General features: G+C 43.8%; 2 protein-coding genes across 2 annotated transcripts; both read right to left on the reverse strand.

Moving 5' to 3' along the window:
- On the reverse strand, nucleotides 1-939 carry LOC308340978 (olfactory receptor 2D2-like; the record flags this gene model as incomplete). The annotated part of the gene is made up of 1 exon (XM_080800516.1): nucleotides 1-939. One exon carries the CDS (start codon nucleotides 937-939, stop codon nucleotides 1-3), a length of 939 nt encoding a protein of 312 aa, XP_080656642.1.
- A 20,099-nt stretch (nucleotides 940-21,038) lies between these two features.
- Nucleotides 21,039-21,986, reverse strand: LOC308341711 (olfactory receptor 2A12-like; the record flags this gene model as incomplete). Its single annotated transcript, XM_080801709.1, has 1 exon — nucleotides 21,039-21,986. The coding sequence occupies one exon, from the start codon at nucleotides 21,984-21,986 to the stop codon at nucleotides 21,039-21,041; it is 948 nt and encodes a 315-aa protein (XP_080657835.1).
- Between the last annotated feature and the right edge of the window lie 3,102 nt (nucleotides 21,987-25,088).

The raw sequence follows: 25,088 nt of genomic DNA on the forward strand, positions 1-25,088 counted from the left end.
TCACTCTGAGACCCCACTCCGTCCCATCAGTTTGAGGAAAGCCCTTTTCACGTCCTTGTTCCTCAGACTGTAGATGACAGGGTTGAGGAAGGCTGTGGCAATGTTATAAAAAAGGGCCATTTTCTTGCCACTGTTTGACAAGGAGTCAGAGCCAGGACTCATGTACATGATGATACATGGAACCGCGAACATGGTGACCACAGTGATGTGGGAGGCACAGGTGGAGAAGGCCTTGATCCGTCCCTGGGCTGAGCGTATCTTCATGATGGTGGCAAAGATGTTGGCATAGACAATGACAACCAGGGTGAGGGGGACCACGATGACATTGAAGCCCGTGATGAAGTCCACCAAGTCATTGAGGGATGTGTCTGCACAGGCCAGCTTCAGGACGGCAGGGACCTCGCAGAAGTAGTGGTCAATTTCATTAGGGCCACAGTAGGGCAGGCGCACAGCAAAGAAGGTGTAGCACAGGCCACCCACCACACCATAGGCTACACAGATGCCCACCATGAGGAGGCACATCCAGGGACTCATGACCACCTTGTACCGGAGAGGATGGCAGATGGCCACGTACCTGTCCACAGACATGATGGAGAAGAGCCAGGACTCGGTGACCCCAAAGAGGAGGAAGATGTACATCTGGGCCACACACCTAGCAAAAGAGATGGCCCTCTTCTTGCTGAGGATATGCACAAGCATCTGGGGCACAGTGGTAGTTGTGTAGCACATGTCCAGCATGGAGAGGACACTGATGAAAAAGTACATGGGTGTGTGGAGGCGGGAATCCCGGTGGATAAGGGTGATGAGGAGGCTGTTGCTTACGAGGATGAGAAGGTAAAAGATGAGAAAGAAGGTGAAGAGCAGAGGGTTTGTCCTGGGATTGGGGGTGAAGCCCAATAGAATGAATTCTGTCACAGTGGACTGGTTGAGTTCCTGCATTGTGATCTGCCTGTTTAAAGAGTTTTGAGGGTATGTAATTGATTGGGTGTCTATGCACAAGGGCATGTAAGGAATTTTCACACCTGTTTTATGTATGCTGCTTAATAGGAAGTTTGGATTGGCAGATGGAGGCACCATGAGATATGTCCCCATAGTTGCTTGGGCGATATTGGGGTTGGGTTCAGGATTAGTTGAGGGTCATAGTGATGAAAGGGGTGAACGCCAAATCAGGGAGGTGCTGTATGCTGTGCTTTGCTCTGGCCTCTAGGTATATTTTTCCTTTTTCTGACACAGCCTTTCTTTTCTATTATTCACCCCATTTTCTATTTTCTCTTGGAAGTATAAAGATTGCAAATTCTGGGTTTCAGATTAGGATCAGGGAAGAACTATTATACTCATTATTTGGGTTAAGGTTTATCTTTTTTTTAAATCACAGTTAGGATTAGGACTAAGGTTAGAATGTGGGGTTAAAGTCAATGCTATGCAGAATAAAAATTAGAGTTAATATTTAAGATTTAGCTTTTTCCGGTGAATGAGCTTTTTCATTGGTGTTTGTTAATTAGGTCATTCATTCAACAGATTTTTACCAAATGCTTACTCGTTGTCTTCCAAAATGTGAGGGACATTTTATAGTCAAAGAAAGATCATGAGTATAGTCCCATAAACAAAATTTTAGAGTTAGCAAAATAAAAAGAATAACCCCAGCTCGTCAACTCCAGTACATCATGCAAAGAGGATATAATTTTAATGATGTGTATATTGTACAATTAATCTTCATTTATCATATCTTCTTAATGAGAAACTCTTCAAAGACTCCCTCCTTTGCACTGTCCATATGATGTCAGTAAGTTGGTTTTGCTTTGTTGGAGGCCATGAACATACTGAGGTTTAAAAATTTTCCCTGTGGCTAGTCCACCTTTCATACTCACTGCCTTTCTGGTCTTATGATTCAGAAACATTTATATTTTGTTCCGAGCATATTAAAAATTCTAGTGACTAGAGGAAACTATGCAGAAGTAAATTCACAAAACCCAGAGTTTTGTGAAAGGGAGATTCATGGAGAGCAGTTACAATTTGTCAGGAAGGGTTTCCTAAGCTCATGCACTCTGTCCAGGTGGTTACCCCAGCCTACCACCTCCTTAACCTTTGCTGACTTGTACACCCTTTGTTCCCGTGGCTTTATAGATTGCTCTCAACTTTCTGGTTTGTGAACTCTCACAGAGACATTTAATATCGCATCTCCAAAAACTTTTGATATTGTAAAGACTATCTATTCCAAACGAAGAGCCAGTATCATGCTTAAAACTATAGCATAGAAGTCACTTAATGGCTGTCCACAGGCCAAATATAACCCATAGATATATTTTGTATAGTTTTTAAAAATTAAATTTATTGCCAGTGTTTCAAAAAGTGAAGCTTACACATAAAAAACTAGATTTTCAGCATCACAAACTATAGTGGTCAAAAATGGGCCATATTCCTCCAGCCTGCAGGAGGTGAATGGATGATTCTTCTTTGGATGGAGTGTGAACTCCCCAATTCATGATATTCCTTGTGGTCCCTTATTTTTCATACACTACTTTTACTCAGTTAAACTGCCTATGCTTGCACCCCACCCCATGCATTTAAATTTATGATCCCTGGTCTAATGGTGTGCACTCAAAGTGAGAACTACTCTTACTGCTGGCATATCATATTATTCAGAAAGCTGTAGCCAAAGAAATAGTTGAAGGCAAGGAAAAAAAATTATAAAGATCAGAAAATTATAATGATTTGCAAATGTCATATTTATTGTAACTGGAAATCCAAGAGAATCAACTGATATAGTTCTAGAACTAATGTGAAAGTTTGTTTAAATTGGCCTAATATAAAAATACTGGGGGCCGGGAGTGCGTGTGACACCCACATCTGGGCTCTGACGCCTGCCTGCTGCCCAGCGCATCTCCCCGAGCCCGGCTCCTTGAGATGTCCCTGATTCCACTTAGCCCCATGCAACCAAATTAAATTTGTGAAAAAAAAGGAAGGGGGGAGATTCAAAGAAAAATACACATAGTAAGATCCCATGTGTACAGAAATGTACATGCATACAAATTTTCAAAAATGTATTTTACATCACATTTTAGATGCATGGAAAATGCCTGTGAGTATTCACAGACTTGTCAGCATTTATTATCATTAAGGACTGAGGTTTGTGAAGTGGTGAGGGAGCCTCTAGGGATGGAAAGAGGCACGTTTTCTTTTTCTTTTTACATTTCCGACCTCTTTGCTTTTTATCTACAATGAGTATGTATATTTATGAATCATTAAAAAACTAAGAAGGACCCAAAAGGTAGAAATGTTCTGTCCTAGACAAAAAGTTAGAAATTAGAGGCAGTACTGAAGGCTGGGGACTTAATCAATACAGACATTGGTAATATGACAGATCTAGAGTTCAGAATGACAACTCTCAAGGTTCTAGCCAGGCTCGAAAAAGGCATAGAAGATATTAGAGAAACACTCTCTGGAGAGATAAAAGCCCTTTCTGGAGAAATAAAAGAACTAAAATCTAACCAAGTTGAAATCAAAAAAGCTATTAATGAGGTGCAATCAAAAATGGAAGCTCTCACTGCTAGGATAAATGAGGCAGAAGAAAGAATTAGTGACATAGAAGACAAAATGACAGAATAAAGAAGCTGAGCAAAAGAGAGACAAACAAATACTGGACCATGAGGAGAGAATTCGAGAGATAAGCGACACCATAAGATGACACAACATTAGAATAATTGGGATTCCAGAAGAAGAAGAAAGAGCGAGGGGAGCAGAAGGTATATTGGAGACAATTATTGGAGAGAATTTCCCTAATATGGCAAAGGGAACAAACATCAATATCCAGGAGATGCTAAGAACACCCCTCAAAATCAATAAAAATAGGTCCACACCTCGTCACCTGATAGTAAAATTTACAAGTCTTAGCGACAAAGAGAAGATCCTAAAAGGAGCCCGGGAAAAGAAGTCTGTGACATACAAGGGTAAAAACATTAGATTGGCAGCGGACCTATCCACAGAGACCTGGCAGGCCAGAAAGAACTGGCATGATATATTCAGAGCACTGAACGAGAAAAACATGTAGCCAAGAATACTATATCCGGCTAGGCTATCATTGAAAATAGACAGAGAGATAAAGAGCTTCCAGGACAAACAAAAGCTGAAAGAATTTGCAAACACCAAACCAGCTCTACAGGAAATATTGAAATGGGTCCTCTAAGCAAAGAGAGACCCTAAAAGTAGTAGATCAGAAAGAAACAGAGACAATGTACAGTAACAGTCACCTTACAGGCAATACAATGGCACTAAATTCATATCTCTCAATAGTTACCCTGAATGTTAATGGGCTAAATACCCCAATCAAAAGACACAGGGTATCAGAATGGATAAAAAAACAAAACCCATCAATATGCTGCCTACAAGAAACTCATTTTAGACCCGAAGACACCTCGAGATTTAAAGTGAGGGGGTGGAAAACAATGTACCATGCTAATGGACATCAGAAGAAAGCTGGGGTGGCAATCCTTATATCAGATCAATTAGATTTTAAGCCACAGGCTATAATAAGAGATGAGGAAGGACACTATATCGTACTCCAAGGGTCTGTCCAACAAGAAGACCTAACAATCTTAAATATCTATGCCCCTAACATGGGAGCAGCCAACTATATAAACCAATTAATAACAAAATCAAAGAAATACAGCGACAGTAATACAAGAATATCAGGGGACTTTAACACTCCCCTCACTGAAATGGACAGATCATCCAAGCAAAAGATCAACAAGGAAATAAAGGCCTTAAATGACACATTGGACCAGATGGACATCACAGATATATTCAGAACATTCCATCCCAAAGCAACAGAATATACATTCTTCTCTGGTGCACATGGAACATTCTCCAGAATAGACCACATCCTGGGTCATAAATCAGGTCTCAACCGGTATCAAAACATTGGGATCATTCCCTGCATATTTACAGACCACAATGCTCTGAAGCTAGAACTCAATCACAAGAGGAAATTTGGAAAGAACGCAAATACATGGAGACTAAACAGCATCCTTCTAAAAAATGAACAGGTCAACCAGGAAATTAAAGAAGAATTGAAAAAATTCATGGAAACAAATGATAATGAAAACACAACGGTTCAAAATCTGTGGGACACAACAAAGGCAGTCCTGAGAGGAAAATATATAGCGGTACAAGCCTTTCTCAAGAAACAAGAAAGGTCTCAAATACACAACCTAACCCTACACCTAAAGGAGCTGGAGAAAGAACAACAAAGAAAGCCTAAACCCAGCAGGAGAAGAGAAATCATAAAGATCAGAGCAGAAATCAATGAAATAGAAACTAAAAAAACAATAGAACAAATCAACAAAACTAGGAGCTGGTTCTTTGAAAGAATTAATAAGATTGACAAACCCCTGGCCAGACTTATCAAAAAGAAAAGAGAAAGGACACAAATAAATAAAATCATGAATGAAAGAGGAGAGATCACAACCAACACCAAAGAAATACAAACAATTATAAGAACATACTATGAGCAACTCTATGCCAACAAATTCAACAATCTGGAAGAAATGGATACATTTCTAGAGACATATAAACTACCACAACTGAACCAGAAAGAAATAGATAACCTGAACAGACCCATAACCAGTAAGGAGATTGAAACAGTCATCAAAAATCTCCAAACAAACAAAAGTCCAGGACCAGATGGCTTCCCAGGGGAATTCTACCAAACATTTAAAGAAGAATTAATTCCTACTCTCCTGAAACTGTTCCAAAAAAATAGAAATGGAAGGAAGACTTCCAAACTCATTTTATGAGGCCAGCATCACCTTGATCCCAAAACCAGACAAGGATCCCATCAAAAAAGAGAATTACAGACCAATATCCTTGATGAACACGGATGCGAAAATTCTCACCAAAATACTGGCCAATAGGATCCAACAGTACATTAAAAGGATTATTCACCACAACCAAGTGGGATTTATTCCAGGGCTGCAAGGTTGGTTCAACATCCGCAAATCCATCAATGCGATACAATACATTAATAAAAGAAAGAGTAAGAACCATATGATACTCTCAATAGATGCTGAAAAAGCATTTGACAAAGTGCAGCTTCCCTTCCTGATTAAAACCCTTCAAAGTATAGGGCTAGATGGCACATACCTCAATATTATCAAAGCCATCCATGAAAAACCCACTGCAAATATCATTCTCAATGGAGAAAAACGGAAAGCTTTTCCACTAAGGTCAGGAACACGGCAAGGATGTCCGTTATCACCACTGCTGTTCAACATAGTACTAGAAGACCTAGCCTCAGCAATCAGACAACAAAAAGAAATTAAAGGCATCCAAATTGGCAAAGAAGAAGTCCAACTATCACTCTTTGCAGATGATATGATACTATATGTGGAAAACCCAAAAGGCTCCACTCCAAAACTGCTAGAACTTGTACAGGAATTCAGTAAAGTGTCAGGATATGAAGTCAATGCACAGAAATCAGTCGCATTTCTTTACACTAACAACAAGACAGAAGAAAGAGAAATTGAGGAGTCAGTCCCATTTACAATTGCACCCAAAACCATAAGATACCTAGGAATAAACCTAACCAAAGAGGCAAAGAATCTATACTCAGAAAACTATAAATACTCATGAAAGAAATTGAGGAAGACACAAAGAAATGGAAAAATATTCCATGCTCATGGATTGGAAGAACAAATATTGTGAAAATGTCTATTCTACCTAAAGCAATCTACGCATTTAATGCAATCCCTATCAAACTCCCATCCATTTTTTTCAAAGAAATAGAACAAATAATCCTAAAATTTATATGGAACCAGAAAAGACCTCGAATAGCGAAAGGAATATTGAAAAAGAAAGCCAAAGTTGGTGGCATCACAATTCCAGACTTCAAGCTCTATTACAAAGCTGTCATCATCAAGACAGTATGGTACTGGCACAAAAACAGACACATAGATCAATGGAACAGAATAGAGAGCCCAGAAATAGACCCTCAACTCTATGGTCAACTAATCTTCGACACAGCAGGAAGGAATGTCCAATAGAAAAAAGACAGCCTCTTCAACAAATGGTGCTGGAAAAATTGGACAGCCACATGCAGAAAAATGAAATTGGACTATTTCCTTACACCACACACGAAAATAGACTCAAAATGGATGAAGGACCTCAATGTGAGAAAGGAATCCATCAAAATCCTTGAGGAGAACGCAGGCAGCAACCTCTTTGACCTCAACCGCAGCAGCTTCTTCCTAGGAACATCACCAAAGGCAACAGAAGCAAGGGCAAAAATGAACTATTGGGATTTCATCAAGATCAAAAGCTTTTGCACAGCAAAGGAAACAGTTAACAAAACCAAAAGACAACTGACAGAATGGGAGAAGATATTTGCAAACGACATATCAGATAAAGGGCTAGTATCCAAAATCTATAAAGAGCTTATCAAACTCAACACCCAAGGAACAAATAATCCAATCAAGAAATGGGCAGAGGACGTGAACAGACATTTCTGCAAAGAAGACATCCAGATGGCCAACAGACACATGAAAAAATGCTCCACATCACTCGGCATCAGGGAAATACAAATCAAAACCACAATGAGATACCACCTCACACCAGTCAGAATGGCTAAAATTAACAAGTCAAGAAATGACAGGTGCTGGTGAGGATGTGGAGAGAGGGGAACCCTCCTACACTGCTGGTGGGAATGCAAGCTGGTGCAACCACTCTGGAAAACAGTGTGGAGGTTCCTCAAAAAACTGAAAATAGAGCTACCCTATGACCCAGGAATTGCACCACTGGGTATATATCCTAAAGATACAAACGTGGTGCTCCAAAGGGGCACATGCACCCGAATGTTTATAGCAGCAATGTCCACAATGTCCACAATAGCCAAACTATGGAAAGAACCTAGATGTCCATCAACAGATGAATGGATAAAGAAGAAGTGGTATATATACACAATGGAATACTATGCAGCCATCAAAAGACATGAAATCTTGCCATTTGTGACGATGTGGATGGAACTAGAGGGTATTATGCTTAGCGAAATAAGTCAATCGGAGAAAGACAACTATCATATGATCTCTTTGATATGAGGAAGTGGAGATGCAATGTGGGGGAGTGGGGGGAGGTAGGAAAAGAAAAAATTAAAGAAGATGGGATCGGGAGGGAGACAAACCATAAAAGACTCAATCTCAAAAAACAGACTGAGGTTTGCTGGGGGGAGGAGGGATGGGAGAGGGTGGTGGGGATATGGACATTGGGGAGGGTATGTGCTATGATGAGTGCTGTGAAATGTGTAAACCTGGCGATTCACAGACCTGTACCCCTGGGGATAAAAATACATTATATGTTTATTAAAATAAATTAATTAATTTAAAAAAAAGTTAGAAATGTATTGGGAAAAAAAGATTTACAAAAGCAGCAAATAAACAAAAATACACAACTACCTAGGGATGAACCTCATAAGAAATGTTCACGACCTATGAGAGCCATACAAATGAAAACAAAACAAACAGAAGATTCTGCAGAACTTTCTTGAAAGACATAAAGGAAAATTCAGTTAAGTTCAGGGATACACCTTGTCCATGTTTCTGGAAAGAGACACTAAAATTGACAAAACAAAAACAACAAACAAACCACACCAAAAACCCCACGAAAATCAAAACAAACCCCAAACATCTCTAAACTTATATTTTTAATGCAATCTAATTAAAACTCAATAAAATGATTTTGTAAGAACATGATAATGTGATTCAAACACTCATGAAAAAAAAATAAGTGCATAGGAATAGTCAAGGAAATACTTATAGGGAAGAAAAGAACAATGAAATGGAAGTGGAGTTGTCAGATTTAGCAAATAAAAATGAAACTGAAATTCAAATTTAACTGGGCATCCTGTATTTTATATGTGTCTCTAAGTGGAAGACACTCTTCCAAAGGAGCAAACCTAATACTGTAATATTATAATGTACTGTAATACCATAAAAATGTAGTGTGAGCTCACTGATAGACACACAGATTGATGGGACAGAACAGAGAGCTTGGAAAGGGACCCTAGCCCATGATGAAGAGCCTATTATAAGTCAGAGGGCAGGCAGCTATTTAACAAATGTTGCCAATTAGTTAATGATCTGGATGGAAAAAGTTCTTTTATGCCACCTACCGAGATACATTCTAACTATGCTAAACAGGTAAATGCAAAAAGTAAAAACTATAAAGCAACCTAGGGGAAAATATATGGGTGAATGTTTATTTTATGATGAGACAAGAAAGACCTTTGAGGCATAACCTGAATGTTGGGAGTCTTTCAACCTCATGGTGATGACCCTTAATATGGACACTAGGCAACATACCTCCTCATCCCATCTGCTGGGAGAAGTCTGATTTTTTTTCCTCTTCTTAGATTTGTAGTAGTTTTGGGGGTTCCTTGTGTATACCTGGTTACTTCTCAAGTTTTCTGCTCTCACTGAACTCTTGGGTGCGTACTGACCTCCTTCATGGCTCATCCCCATTCTCTTTCTCCTTTATGCCCCAAACTCCCCCATACACAGCTGTCGTAAGCCTTGTCCTGAAGGTGTGTTAAGAGAAAGATGTCTCTTTGGGGTAAATACCCAGTAGTGCTATTCCTGGGTCATAGGGTAGCTCTATTTTTAACTTTTTGAGGAACTGCCGTATTGTTTTCCAAAATGGCTGCACCGCCTTGCTTTCTCACCAACAGCGTAAGAGGGTTTCCCTTTATGCACATCCTCATCAACATTCGTTGTTTCTTGACTTGTTAATTTTGGCCATTCTAACTGGTGTAAGGTGGTATCTCAATGTGGTTTTGATTGGATATCCCTGTTGGCTAATGATGTCGAATATTTTTTCATGTATGGTGATTAACATAATAATATAACATAATATAATATAATATAAATAAGGGAGAGAAAGATGTCTCTAAGGACACCTGGGTGGCTCCGTCAGTTTAGCGTCTGCCTTCATTCAGCTTGGGTGATGATTCAGGAGTCCTGGGATCAAGCACCGCATCGGGCTCTCTGCTCGGTGGGGAGCCTGCTCCTCCCTCTCCCTTTGTCCCTCCCCCTGCTTGTGCTCTCTCACTCCCTCTAAAATAAATAAATAAATAATAATCTTTAAAAAAAAAAAAAGAGGCAAAGATTCTTACAATGAAGCACAATTTGAAATTGAATATTTAATTCCAAAAAGTACCTAAGCCATCCCTGTGGCAGTTTTTTTCTCTCTAGTCCCAAGATGACTATTATGTTGTTCTGGGGTCTGGTCTCCCTCCTGGAGCCTCATCCAGTCTCCCCTTGTCTCCCTGTTCTAGTACTCCTTCCTCCTGCAGCCTGAGCAACCAGCCACAGACCCCACCCTCCTATCTCCTCGCCTCATGCATCAGAACCACCTGGAAGTCTTGTCACACGCTGCTGTGCTTCACACCCAGGAATTCCGGATTCGGGATGTCTGGAGTGGAGGCTGAGAATCTGCATTTGTAACAAGTTCTCAGGTAATGCACATGCTGCCTGCTGGTGGGACCACACTTTGAGAACCACTGATCTACTTTCTCGTGCCAAGAAAGTTGGCTCGCTTTCTTTCAATTTCTCTGTGTCCATATTTTCCCCCGCCTAAATGCCAATTTTTTCCCTTCCATATAAGCATAAAAAGGAAACAATAAAGGGAAAGTTGAAAATTTGGGCAAAATAATTTTCTCTAAGTTAAAAAAAAAACTAATGTTTGTGATATATGTTACCGTGTAACCCGTGCAGATTAACCCACGTCTCTGAACCTTAGCAACCTCGTCTGTACCGTGGGAACTCTGTGGGGTGGCTGAAGGTTGGATGAAGATAGTCCTGGGTTCATGACAGTGAACAAAGTAAGTGGCAGATGAACATCAAAAACACATGAGGGGCTGGTGTCTTGAGACTTGGTGTCTCTGCCTGAGTCAGCACTGGCAGAGGGACATAAAACACAGACACACCTCTGCCTCCTATACCACAAGAGAAGGCTCCAGCCGCTGAGAGGAGGAAGCCCACTGGCCCTGGGGAGGCTGCTGAGCTCTGGCCACTCACTCCCCGCAAGTACCTAAGGGCTCCCTCCTAAGAGGCCAGCCCCCAGCCGCAGCTCTTCAGCAGATGGGCCAAGACCAGAATGAGTCTGCCCACTCCTCGCAGCCTACATCCTGCCCTGTTCCCCCATCCCCTGCCTGCCATCCAGCTAGGGCCCGGAGGCCATTGTTCATCATTAATAATATAAGAGGCCAGAATTCTTAACATGCACACAGGCCTTCACATTAGGGCCCAGTCAACTTCCCTGGTCATTGCCCCCCCTGTGTCCTATAAGAGTCTAATTCTCCTGCTCCCTGGAGTGCTAGTTGGCCACATGGCTCTGGGGAGTCACCCACCTGCTTGGCCCTTGTGATCTCCATCTGTAAAAGAGGGTGGCAGGCAATTTGTAACAACTCCTCCAGGACAGATACTCAATGCTTTTCTACTTATTCCTAGATTTGGAGGTGACTGGAGGCAACTTGGAGACAACATGGGGTGGGGCTGGCGAGCTAGAGGGGGTACCAGTGTCCTACAGGTAGGAGCCTAGGCTGCACTGTGCTTAATGTCTCCAGGGAGGACACTCAAAGCTGAGCCAAGAGGGGAGGCATGTGGGACTGCAGGGACACCGTCCTTTAGTTGGGCCGCTCTCGAGAACAGAATTGAAAATGAATGTTGGATTGCTGGGCTCTTGGGAAGCAGGACATGGGGTTATGCATTTTCAGCTTTTGTCAAAGATGGACTTCTGCAGGTGCTCAGAACCCACTCCATTCACACCCTCCTTACCAAGACACACAAGGCTCCTGGCGGCTCCCCTTACTAGTTACAGACTTGAAGCTCAATTTGAAAACAACTAGTACAATCCACTCATTTTACCAAAGCTCAGAGAGGGAAAGCAACTGGCCTAAGGTAACCCAGCAAGTCTCAAGAATGAAGAACACCCACGTGGCTTGATCCTTAGTTGGGGCTCTTGCCCTGCCCAGTGCTGCTCTCAGAAATGAGCCATGAGCCAGGAATGGGACTTGGGACAGAGGGAAACTGTTGTTGCAAACTACATTCTCTCTCAGCTCCTGGGACATGGAGGTAGGTTCTTAGACAAGGGCCACAGTGATGAGAGGCTGCCTGGGTCTTACCTCCAGCTTGTGCCTGCCGACCGAGGACAGAGGAAACAGAGATGTGAGTGACAGGCTTCTGCCCCCCAGGACTCCTTGGCCTTTGAAGAATTTGTATCTCTGTCCAGAATGCAACCTGGGGACTGGTTTCTTCTCTCACTTTCCTCGGCTGGTTTGCTGTGTGTCTCGGGGTCAGTTGCTTGGCCTATCTGAGCCTCTGGTTCTGACCCTCCCACAGCCGGGTTTGATGATGACCTGTTGCCGGTGAGAAGACAGAAATGGGTGGTGTGATTGCAAGGCCCTGGTAGGGGTTGAGCCACTAGTCGCCAGGTTGTCTGCGGCTTGAGTCTGGGAGTGCCGGCTTTGTTCCCTTGTTAGGATGTAAGAGAAATCAGAGGAAACTTGTTCCTTTTTTCACGTGGGCCCTTATATTGATCTCCTCTCCTATCTGCTTTCCTGCAGCACAGTTAGGAGATGAAAGACTCAAGAGTTTTGCATTTTCGCTGTTAGGATTTACTGCCATAAATCAGAGCTGGCAATTGTTTCTTATCAGCAGAAATGGTGGTTGGTTACAGTAATATTTAATTCTGAAATATAAGTTCTGAAGATATGTATGATTTCTCCTCCCTTTTTCTTTCTCCAGTCCTTTCCCCATCTCCCTCTCTCTCTCTCTCTCTCTCTCATACACACACACACACACACACACACACCCTCCCCCAGGATCAACAATGACCTGCCAAGGCTAAGAATAACCCAGAGAAACTTGACCCAGAGAGCAACAAAATCCAAGAAAATGATGGAAAAAAGAGAGAGGCCCTGGAAGGGAAAAAACATCCAAAACAAGTGACAAGGAGGCCAAGAGGCACAGAGACCCAGAATGCGAGGGGCACGGGCCAGAGAGGGAAAAGGGGAGGAAGAAGGTAAAAGAAGGGTCATTCTTCCCATCGTGCTGGAAGAGGAGAAAGAACTAAAGGAAAGAGCCATGGAGCCATGGAGCCCAGTGGGAGAGGGTCAGGGCGACGGAACAAGGCTAGACACTGAAGGGGAAGGAGGCAGGAGCTGGAGGAGGAGACAGGCCCAGGTCTATCTCTGGTGCTGGGGAGGTTGGGGGGGAGCCACAGGACGGCTGCCCAGGGCCACTGCACCCCCGAGAGCCGGCCGAGGCCAGGCAGGGAAGGCGAGGGACAGAGGCCATAGGACAGGGGTGTGGAAAGAGGAGAGAGAAGGAGCTGGAAGAGGAGAGCCAGCAGGCGGGGGACTGCAGACCAGACAGAGTAGACAGAGGGATGGAGGCTGAGGGGGCGGGAAGGTGGAGGAGGGATGGGCCGAGGCCCAGGTTCTACGGGGAGACACAGGGTAACGCAGCAAAGCGGGAATCCGTGTGAATCACAGAGACAGCGGAGGCAGAGAAGAGGAGAACCAGGGACGGTAGAGAGGGGCCTCGCCACAGGCTCATGCAGAGGCCCAGCGAGCAATCCACGGCGGAGTCAAGAAGGCACGAGAGGCAGAGCGAGCGGCAGACCCAGTCTGAACAGCAGAACCAGAGCTGCACAGGCGGGCGGAGGAGAGAGACGGAAACTTGGAGGCAGAGGCAGGCCAGCAAGCAGGAACAGAGCCACAGAGAGCTGGAGGACAGGGAGGGAAAGCCAGAAAGAGAAAGGCAGGGACAGGCGGTCGGGCGCACACTCACATAGACATGAGGAGAGAGACAGGCGGCCGGTGAGCAGGACTGTGGCCCACGCTGGGCTCCTCCTCGACCTCCCTGCGTGCTCGGGGACATTGCTGTCCTGAGCTTATAACCCTGCAGGGAAGGAGGTTGTGGGCAGGGCTCCCTCGGACTCAGGGGGCCACTCCTGAGTGGCATGTGGGCCCAGGACCCTATCAGGACAGTCCCTGCAGCCTCTGGCCCAGGCTCCCATGAGGAGCCTCACTCCCCAAGGACCTTAGGCAGTGCTGGCCTGGAGGCCAACATCCGGTGGGGGTCTGTGGGGGAGGGGAGATGAAACTCAGCTGGGGGAGGTATTGTGGTTGCTGGGGAGAAGTTGTGTGGGGCTCAGACAGGGCGCCGAGGACAGGTCTTTCCTCAGCTGTTCCTCCTTCCCCAGGAAAAAAAAATGAGGTACCATGGGAGGTCTAGGTTGACGAAGGCCAAGAAATTGTCCTCTCCTCTGCCAAGTGGTGTCCCCGGGGCTGTTTCACCCATTAGATACATCAGGCAAAGTGACACGTTGGAGACCCTAAAGAAAAGGATACTGGCCGAAAAATAAGAATCTCACAGAATAACAGTTAGTAAATATTTAAGTGACCTCTAACATCACATTTTATCAGTTAGGGGAAACTCATTCAGCTTTTTCATGGGTATACAGTGACACATTAATTACGCTTAACGTGAGACATGGGTATACTTTCCTGTGTCTTATAAAGGGCCATGCCCTCGGAGGTCTTAAACTGCCCAGTGGCTCTCAGGTCTCCATCCTTTGAGGGTATGTTCTGGCATTTCAGATCACTTGTGAGAAGCCTTCCTCTTGGTGTAGAGAAAAGCAAGAGAGAAAGAGTCTGAACTGTAGCAACAAGGACTAAAGACAGGTAACAGGAAGAACTTACACCTTGCAACTTCGAGGTAGCCCCAAAGACCTCGGAGCCCTCTCTTTTGGTGTTTCTGGCCAAAGGGTGGGGAGGAGATCAGTTCTGCCTGGAGAGCAAAAGAAACGTCAGGCTCCATTCTTTCTGGGCATGAGAAGACCGGTTGCTCACAGATGGCCCCAGGGGCTGCCATAGCATTTGGAACTTGGCCCAATACGTCCCCCAGGAGCCAGACTGCGGTCTGACTTCATTACCTAGGTATGATTTAGTTGGGAGCTCCATGAAGGAGAAGCCACTGCGAGCTGAGCCCTGGAACCGGTCTTCTGGGACAGGAGGCCTCCTCAGGCTGGGCCACTTGGCTCATACTGGCCTGCGTCATGGTTGTGGTTGTGGTAGGGTGTGGGAAGCCAGGGATGGGATCCCTGGAGCCTCACTGTACCCTGTACTTCTCAGGAAGTCCCCTCCCTCTCTTACTGATGCCACACGAGGGCTGGGTGCTTCCTCCTCTGTGACAGGACTGTAGGTGTGTGATCCACCTCCTTCCTCATGTGGCCGGGTGGTGATGTGGACACCAAATCCCGGTGTAGGTTTTTTCCCATATCACCCAGCAGATCTCCCATACCAGTTGGTGTCCTACAATTCACATGAATTCTGACATAATCTGCCTGGATCCCACAAATAAAGGGCTCAGTCCTGTAAGACTCTCCCCCACTCTCCTACTTCAGATGCCAACTGGAAGTCCAAGCTGTCATCAGTGCATGTGACCACTCCTTGGGTTCAATTAATTAACTAAGTGGCTTTTAGAACTCAGAGAAATATTTACTTACTAGATGACTAGTTCATTGTAAAAGGATATACCTCAGGAGTAGCCAGATGGCAGAGACCCACAAGATGAAGTATGTGGGAGGGAGGATGGGGTGTCCCAGCATATCTGGTGGTCACCAACTCAGGGGCTCTCTGAACTCATCCTTTTGGGGTTTAAAGGAGGCCTCATTACATAGGTATGATTGATTAAATCACTGGCCATTAGTGACTCAATTCCATCTCCAGTGCCTCTCATCTTCCCAGAAGTTAAGAGTGGGACTGAAACTTCTTTAATCCCATGGTTGGCTCCACTGGCTGCCCAAAAGTCACCTCACTGACACAACAAAAGACAACAAAAGAGCCTTTATGGTTCTCATCACTTAGGAAATTCTAAGGTTCTTAGGACCTCTGTGCCAGGAACCAGAAGACTAAATACATATCCTTTCTTATAAATCACAATATCACCCAGGCTCTGTAGGCAACAGGCATTCACACAGCTGCTAAAGTCATCTTTCTGCCCTTCATCTCTGACTTGGTTCCTCCCCTGTGCAAGAACTGTAAGGACCTATTTTATATTTTTATATTTTAGCAAGAGGCTTTCATTGAGGTTAAACAAAAACCTTGTTGTTTAACCCTTAAACTGTCCCTGCTCCCCTTCCCCCAGGGGATTTACTTAAAAATAAGTCCTGGAAACCAGCTCCAGGTAACAAAGCCCAGATACAAAGGTGGGTCAGGCCAGGTGGAGACATCCGATCAGTAGGGGGTTGCATACTGTCTCCCTAGCTACCAAGGAGTATGGGCCCCCGCCCTTTGGGAACCCTTTTGGCGCCAATCCTAATCAAGGTGTAATAGGCTGATTCAAATGTCTACTAGGGTAAATTGTAATTCAATTGTTCACCTGTGCGTGGCCAGGCCCAACCGCATGGCCTTTGCCCTTAAAAGCTAGACTGTGAAACAGAGAAGGGTCGCCCTCTCTTGCAAGAGGTGCGGCCCCGAACGTTCGGTTAGATTCTTGATGCTTGGTGAGAAATAAAGCTTTGCTTGACCTTCGCTTTGTATCAGTCTCGCTCCTTTAATCACGGACCCGTTATTGGGGCATAATAGAACCTTCATTGGTTCTCATCTGTGGGAAAAGTCATGCAAGATGACCAACTGCTCTTTCCTGTCTGATCTCCATTCATGTGCCTCCAGGTAGGCAGCTCTCTAAAAGAGCCCCTAGTGATCCCTACCTCCTCCTGGTAATCACACCTCCGTGTAATCCCCAGCACTGGAAGGTGGGTGGGACTTGGCATTTTCCTTTGAATGAGTAAAACAGGGCAAAAGCAATGAGATATTACTTCTGAGATTTGGTAATAAAAGACTTGACTTCCATGTTGTTTTAACTCTCTCTGTCTCTCGAACTCTTCTCAATTTCTTGCTCTGATGAAGTAAGTTGGCTTGTCGTGAGCTGCCCTATGGAGAAGTCCCTGCGGCAAGGAACAGAGGGTGGTCAAGCTGACCAACAGACAACAGGGAACCGAGGCCATCAGAGCAACAGCCAGGGAGGAACTGATGCCTGCCAACAATCGTGGGATTCTGTGATGGTAGCTGCTGGCCCCAGATTCAGCAGAGCAAGAGTACTCCCACAGAGCTGAATAAACCAATGAGGTTATTTGGATCATTGTTGCTATTGTTTTTAATGTTCTGGGGGTTTTGGACATATGAGAAAACTCTCATTCCCCTCAAGGTGTCTCTAACACTTGATTTAGTAGATCAAAATTTTTTGAACTGCAGTGAAACTTTTTTTTTTAAAAAGATTTTATTTATTTGACAGAGATCACAGTAGGCAGAGAAGCAGGCAGAGAGAGAGGGGGAAGCAGGCTCCCCGTTGAGTAGAGAGCCCGATGCAGGGCTCGATCCCAGGACTCTGGGATCATGACCTGAGCCGGAAGCAGAGGCTTCAACCCACTGAGGCACCCAGGTGCCCCTGCAGTGAAACATTTTTAACTGATACCTGATTTTTACTGGCTTACCAGAATTCAGACACTTCAATTAGTCTCTTTACTTATTAGCCTACATTCAATAATCGTGTTTTGTATTTAACCAGGATAGACTTGGTCAAATGGATTGTTTAACAAAGATTATATTTAAGAGGTATTTCCTTTTAATCAGGCATGCTGAGATACTATTAAGTAGCAAGGGTTGAGTTGACTTTACTTGTGAATCCAATCTCCACGAAGCTCTCCCTGAAAAACTGACCTGGCTTACAATGTCCCAACCTTAGAGATGGTAAGGAATATCACCTACTGGCCAGAAGGAAACGTAAGTAAATTTTGGAACCTTGATTGGAGAGGAATTCACCCAACTTTATAGGTTCTGTGGGTGAAATATGAAGGACAGATTTTCTTGGGATTGGTTTTCCAACTTCAGCATAACAAATAATAGAGCATTTAAAAAGTCCAAGTTCAGATTCCATATGGAAACTTCCAGGTAAAAGTTAATTCTGTGGCTTTAGAAGTGGCTCAATACTGTGTGTCTCTAGATTTGCAAGACAAACTAGAGACGGTCCAGATGGCTAACTTTCCTACGGACCTAACGTTCCTTACTGATACAGTGAGGCCAGAAATAATGAAACCAGTTTTTTTTTTTTTTAAATCAAGAATAATTTTAGAAGATTATTTAAGATCACAAGGGTGAGTGGTTGTAAGAAAAAACATCATCTAAGACTCGCAGAAGGCAACAGGGATTTCATGGTGCTCTCTTGGTATAGTGCTTGAGGTTGTCTAACAGACCCTCTGAGGATTATCTGGCTTTATAAGGGTGTACTATTTTAATTGAGTTTCTAAGGCCTTGGATATTTTATAACTCTGCAGGTTTAACTGTTAAGGCCTAGAAAACTGGAAGCAAGACAAAAGATTTCTGTCTATAATAATGCAAATAATTCCTATTCATAGGAACGCAAACGAAATTTGTCCAGTAGAGAATATAAATTTCTGTACGCCAATTCTCCTTTGAACCAATCTTAATATCTTACTGGTTCCTTCATGAATTAATGAGCTTAGTGAAATCTTTGACACATGTTCATTTAAGAAAAACCATAAAGGAAGAGAATCATAAGTTTGTTTAAAATTCTATTTATTAAAAATCATTGTTCTATTCATCAAAAGAAAAGAAGACTCTTCAGCAGTGAAAACAAAACAACATGATAAATGTCAAAACCTATTATTGAGTGAATGACTCAAGTTACAGAAGAATGTATATTGTATAATTTAATTTAAAAATAATCACACAACCATAAAAAAGGATGAGATCTTTCCATTTGCGACAACATGGAAGGAACACCTAGAGGCATTATGCTAAGTGAGATAAGTCAGACTGAGAAAGACAAATACCATCTGATTTCACTCATATGCAGAATCTAAAAAACAAAAGAACAAACAAATAGACCAAAAGTAGAATCAGACTTATAAATAAAGAGAACAAACTGATGGTTGCCAGAGGGTAGGGAGGTGGGAGGATGGGCAAAATGGGTGAGGTTGAGTGGGAGATACTGGCTTCCAGTTATGGAATGAATAAGTCATGGGAATAAATGTCACAGCACAGGGGATATAGTCAATGATATTGGAATAACATTGTATGGTGACAGATGGCAGCTACCCTTGTGGTGGGCATAACATAATGTATAGCGATATGGAGTCACTCTGTTTTGCACCTGAAACTACATTGTGTTTCAACTATACTAAAAAAAAAAAAAGAACAATAATAAATAAAATAAAGTGAGAATCTGACCAAAAAATTGGGTGCTTAAAACATTTAAGAAATCATGAAAACACATAGTAGTTTAATAATTGTATTCTGTTTCTTTTAAAGTATTAATAAAAACAATTAAAAATCTTTTCAACCCTAAAATACAGATGCTGAAATGTTAACAGTAATTATCACCAAGTCTAAAGTAATGGGTAATTTTCATTTTCTTCTTTTTGTTTGCATCTGTGCTCTAAAACTTAAGAATAAACAGGTACTACTTCTGCAATAAAGAAAACAAGCAATGAGCTGAGAGAAGATATTCTCAATGCATGCAATAAACAAAGAGGCTCCAAAATATATAATAAACTGCAAATTAAGAAAAGGCAAATGATATCTCATATTCATTGAATATTTACAGTTTGGTTTTCACTATGACAAATTCTTTTTGTGTATTATTTCATTTAATCCTTCCAGCTACCTCCTCAGGTCTATACTATTTTCTTCCTGTTAACAGATGAAGAAACTGAGACTCAGAGAAAGTTATGTACCTTGTCCATCACCACTTAGTTAGTAAAGGGTAGGACTGGGATTAGAACACAGGAGTCTGGCTTTTGAGCTTAGTTCACTACACAACACTACCAAGAAGCTTATGGGAAAAAAAAATGTTAAATTCACTAGCAACCAGGGAAGTACAAATGAAACAAAAAAAGTTGCGCTCTCTCTCTTTCTCTCTCAAAAAAAAAAAATAGGTAGATGTCAGAAATATGACGCTGAGTTATGATTTCTTCAGAATAATGTGGAATCATGCCACCATTATAGATTTTCAAACTCATACAAGAACAATTCTATGGGTTCGATAGTCTGTAAGCAAAAGTTTAAAGACCTATGGAATGACTTCAGTTTAATGGTAGTGGTTGATTCCTGGAGCTGGAAATATTCAAAGGACACTTCAATGGCATCTGTAACTATTTAATCCTTTTTTTAAAAAGATAAAAAGGCTCAGACTAAATATGGCAAAACACTAAGTGTTTATTTGGGGTATGGAGAAATGGGGTCTTTGTATTTTTATTTCTGTCTGCAGGTATCTCTCTCTCTTTGTCTCCCTTTCTATATGGGGATAGATAAATGCATACAGATATATAGATATACATAAACACGTATCTTTTTATTTTATGAAATATATGGAGCATTTATTTCTCAAAATAAAAGTGAGATTTAAGTAGTAAAATCAGGGAGGGAAGAGTTAGTATCACAAGCGGAGTCCAAACCAAATCAATTATTAGACACATTGTTACAGAGATGTGTCTAAAATAGTTCTGGCTTGGAATTTATAGCTCCTAGTGCAAAAAACAATGCTGATTATTATTTGTAAGTACATGGAAAGACTGCTTCCTCATGACCTCTCTACTCTTGATATCATTTTCACCTCCACATCCCTTACACAGTAGAAAATCATGTGTACACATTTGGCTGTAATCAGAGTGAACTGACATGAACTTCTAGAGGTGAGGAGAGAACCCAGGGAAAGCAATAAAGCAATGACTGGAACCATGACATAGTCACTGTAGAAGAAAGCCTTTGCCCTCAACTCTCAACTGAAGCATTAGGGTGGTAGCAGCCAATGGAGGGGCCTTCAGTTTAGGGGTACCCATACAGCCACTCCCAACTTGGTTATTCACAACCCTAGAAAGGCTCAGGTTGGTTAGAACCTACTTGTATGATACCAAATGAGCCCCATCAAGTCTGCCCATGACTCTGGACAATTCTGAAACATCCTGGATCAGTGAGCAGTTCTTCTGTTACCAAGTACATTCAGAAAGGCCCTTTTAACATCTTTGTTCCGGAGGCTGTAGATGATGGGGTTGAGGAAGGCAGAGACAACATTGTAGAACAGGGCTAGCTTCTTGTCCCGCTCTGGGTCATACCAGGAGCCGGGTCTCATGTACATGACCATGGCTGGTCCATAGAACATGATGACCACAGTGATGTGGGAAGCACATGTGGAGAAAGACTTGATCCTCCCCTGGGATGAGCGGATTCTTAAGATGGAGGCAAAGATTCGGATATAGGAGGCCAGGATGAGGGAGAATGGAACCAAGAGCAGGATGAAACCCAAGATGAAGTCCAAATGGTCATTGAAGGACGTGTCTGCACAGGCCAATTTCAGGATGGCGGGGACCTCACAGAAGAAGTGGTTTATCTTCTGGGGGCCACAGTAAGGCAGATGCATGGTGAAGATGGTGTAGATCAGGGCCCCAGCTATGCTAATGGAGCAACAGCCTGTGACCATCTTGATACAAATGGGACGGCTCATGAGTAGGGGATAGTGAAGGGGGAAGCAAATGGCTACATACCTATCATAGGCCATAATGGCATAGAGGACACACTCAGCAATGCCGAGGACCAAGAAGATAAACATCTGGGCTACACAAGCTCCCCAGGAGATGGTTTTCTTTGGACACACCATATTAACCAACATCTGGGGCATAGTGGTAGTGACATAACTCATGTCCACCAAGGAGAGGACACTCAGAAAGAAGTACATGGGTGTGTGGAGGTGTGATTCCAGGTAGATCAGGCTGATGATAAGTCCATTACCCAGAAGAGTGACAAGGTAGAGGAGAAGGAAGAAGGAGAACAGGGCTATTCTGACCTGTGACTCACTGGAGAATCCCAGAAGGATGAACTCAGACACAGAGCTGTGGTTCTTCCTGCCAAAGATGTGCATGGTGGTCTGCCTATTAAGGAGACAAGGACTTCCCTGTTCTGCCTTTGGCCTTGGGGGAGGGAGGACAGAGTTGACAGAAGCTGAGTCACACACACATAGCGCCTTGCAGAGTAGCTCAAACTAATTTCATCAAACCTGTTGAGTGAGATGCAGAGGGAAAGGAAGAGAGGGCAGCTGTGGCACTGGGAAATAAGTCAGGAGATCTGGATTCATACCTGTAATAGAACAGAGGATGCCTGATGGCCCACAGGTCCTTCTCTGGAAATCACCCTCACCCACAAAGGGCAAGGGATTCGGTAGCCATGTTCGGAGCAGCGGGCCTAGCCAACCTCTGGCCACTGCTGAATTGGACCATAGGTGTACACCTGTCCCAGTCTGGAGGACAATTCTCTGGTGGGATTTCAAACTTACAACATTGTCAATGTCTATGCCAGTGGGCTGTGTGTGCCTGAGGTACCAACAACCTAGAACCAGTGGTGATTACATAGCCATAGGACAGCTGGCGCAATAGAGAGGAAAAGTGGCAGCCTTGCAGAAATGATAAAAAGCAGACATGCAGGGCAGCAAAGAAGAGACCTCACAGCCCCAAGCCACTGAGAGCGTGACTCTGGCTCCTGACTTGTACCCTCAGCTCCCCCTTTGTATCCTGTGCTTGGATACCTGGGAGATTTTCTGTTGAATCCTTATAGTTACTATGCCATGACCACATTTTAAATTCTGCTCCTTCTGAATGTCCCATGGTTGTCACTTACCCAGCTGTGTGACCTTGGGCAAGTCCCTTCACTTCCGTTGGCCTCAGTCATCCCACCTGTTAGAGATGAAGAATCCAGGTACAGAGTAATGGGAAGAGCATATGAGATTCTGTATGTCAAGACATTTGGCAAAATATAAAACGCTAGACAAATAAAGGGATTAGTACAAGTGGAATGAATCTGGAAATCAGAAGAGCAAAGGGCTGATCCTTACTATGTCCCTGATTTGCTGTGTGATCTTGGGTAACTCCATACCCTTCTGTGAACTTCACAGCCCCATTTTTAAGTAAGGTTGTTGGACTTGCCCACTCCAAAGAAAACTGCGAGCTCTGTTATTCTTTGATCCCAGGAATAGCAGACTGAAGACCTGTGATCACCTGTGAAGACCTGTGCCATGAGCATCAGGGGGAAGGCTGAGCTGGGCAGTCCGCTGACCAGGACTGCGTCAGCAAGAGATCCCTTCTGGGAGTTGGAGACGTGAGACCAGAGCAGAGGAGAATACATAGACTGTAGACTTGGTGTCAACACACCTGAATCTTGTAGCCTCTTTACCTGCTCCTAAGCCACTTAGTCTCTCAGAGTCCCATATCCTTCATGTGTCATATCTCCTCCGTAGCGGAGATCATGCAAAATATATCTAATGACAGGGCTCCCTTTTGGGCATTTAGATAAAGGGCAGCTGAGTGGAAGGAGGGGTAGAGGGAAGAGAGAGGAGCTATCCTGGCATTTTCAAGCATCTGAGGCTCCAGAGGACAGGGTTGAAAACATGATTGTAGGGACTCATTGCCGTGGGGTGCTGGTGGGGAATCTTAAAGATGGAAACGTTGTTTGAGGCTGTCTGGGCAAAAGAAAATGGTGTCATATTTTTGTGTAGCGCTCTAGGGAACACCAGTAATTGGATGAAAAAGAAAGAGGTCCTAGATCAGAAGTGTTTGTGAAGCAAAGAGGAGAACTAGGGAAGCTCAGAGTCTTACACATTGAGGGGAAATTTTCAAGAGATTAAGACTGGTCAGCAGTGCCATTGGCTAATGCCAAAGCCCGGAGGATGAGGACTGCAAGGAAGGAGGAGATCAAATCTTTCTTTCACAATGTCCACACCCCGGATTGGGCTTTTTCAGGGGCTTCTTGGTGATCTTCTTCCCGGTCCACCCACCAGACACTGGTACTGTCATCTGTCCTGCCCGTTCTCATGCCTCATTAGACTGGAATGTAAGGACTCTCCCATCTGTCTCCAACCATTTCCAGGTCTGTGATTCACCAGTACCTCACAGAGACTTCAGAACCATGATGTTAACAGCACGGGCCCCAAAGGATCCTAGTCTGGGCAGTTGGGATGTCCTCTTGTCTGAGCCACAGATCTTTCGAGCTACCCAGCTTTCTCAATATCAGCCACACGTGCCATGATGATCTACACTGTCTTTCCATTGAGCTGTTTATCTGCTGGTAATGCCTTCTGTAACTCTTTCTGCTTCTCCACATTCCACTGACTTCCAAGGATCAGCTTGGGATTTCCTCCTCCTTATTCAACCAGTCTAGCTCTATCCATTTTGTGTACTGTCCTCCCAGCCAGGCTGTAGGCAGAGGCTATGTCTCTTTAAGGTCTCTCCACACTATCTAGCAGGGACTGGCAGGCTGCTTTGGGCACCTGCTCCAGGTGATTGCATAGTCTGCCAGGCTTTAACCACTGTGTGACTGTCTGTCTCAAAGCACCAATGGAAGAAACAATTAGATCAAGCACTTGGGCTAGGAAAATGCCATATTCATAACCGCTCTCCTTTCTCCACTTGCCAACAATTCACTGTTCCCTCCCAACCTTTGCTCTTTGGGTGCACAAAAGGAAAGAGGATGCCTTATCAAGGACCCCAGCAGCCATTCTGGGCATGGAGCTTGGAGGTGCTCAGGTAAGGAACCCCCCAGCCCCTCCCTCAGTCCCACGTACAAATGATCAGTACCTTGTTCTGCTTGAGTAGCCTCCTTCCCTCCTGTGGTACCAACAACCTGCTTTCTCTTAGTCTCATACAGTGTAGAAGGATTCAGCCCTTCACCTTAGCATGGTGGCTTACAGGGGAGAGAGTACCCCTATTAAGTGCAGGGAAGGGCTTCCAGCCAGCAGACATGGAGGTCCTCTTCATACTACAGTGGGTTTAGAGAGTAGACTTCTGATCCCTGAAAAGCCCTGAGGATTCTCTGTCCATGCTCGTAAATGCAACACAGAGCCACTGGGCTGGATGAAAGCCTAGGCCAGGGAGTTTAATGCCACAAGACACTTCAGGCTTGGCCCCTAGAGCTAGTGAGCTGGGCATCCTTCTTAAATTTCCACTAGGGACTGAAACTTCTTCCCACTGAGATT

Source organism: Martes martes, assembly GCF_963455335.1.
Source record: "Martes martes genome assembly, chromosome: 4".
NCBI lineage: Eukaryota > Metazoa > Chordata > Mammalia > Carnivora > Mustelidae > Martes > Martes martes.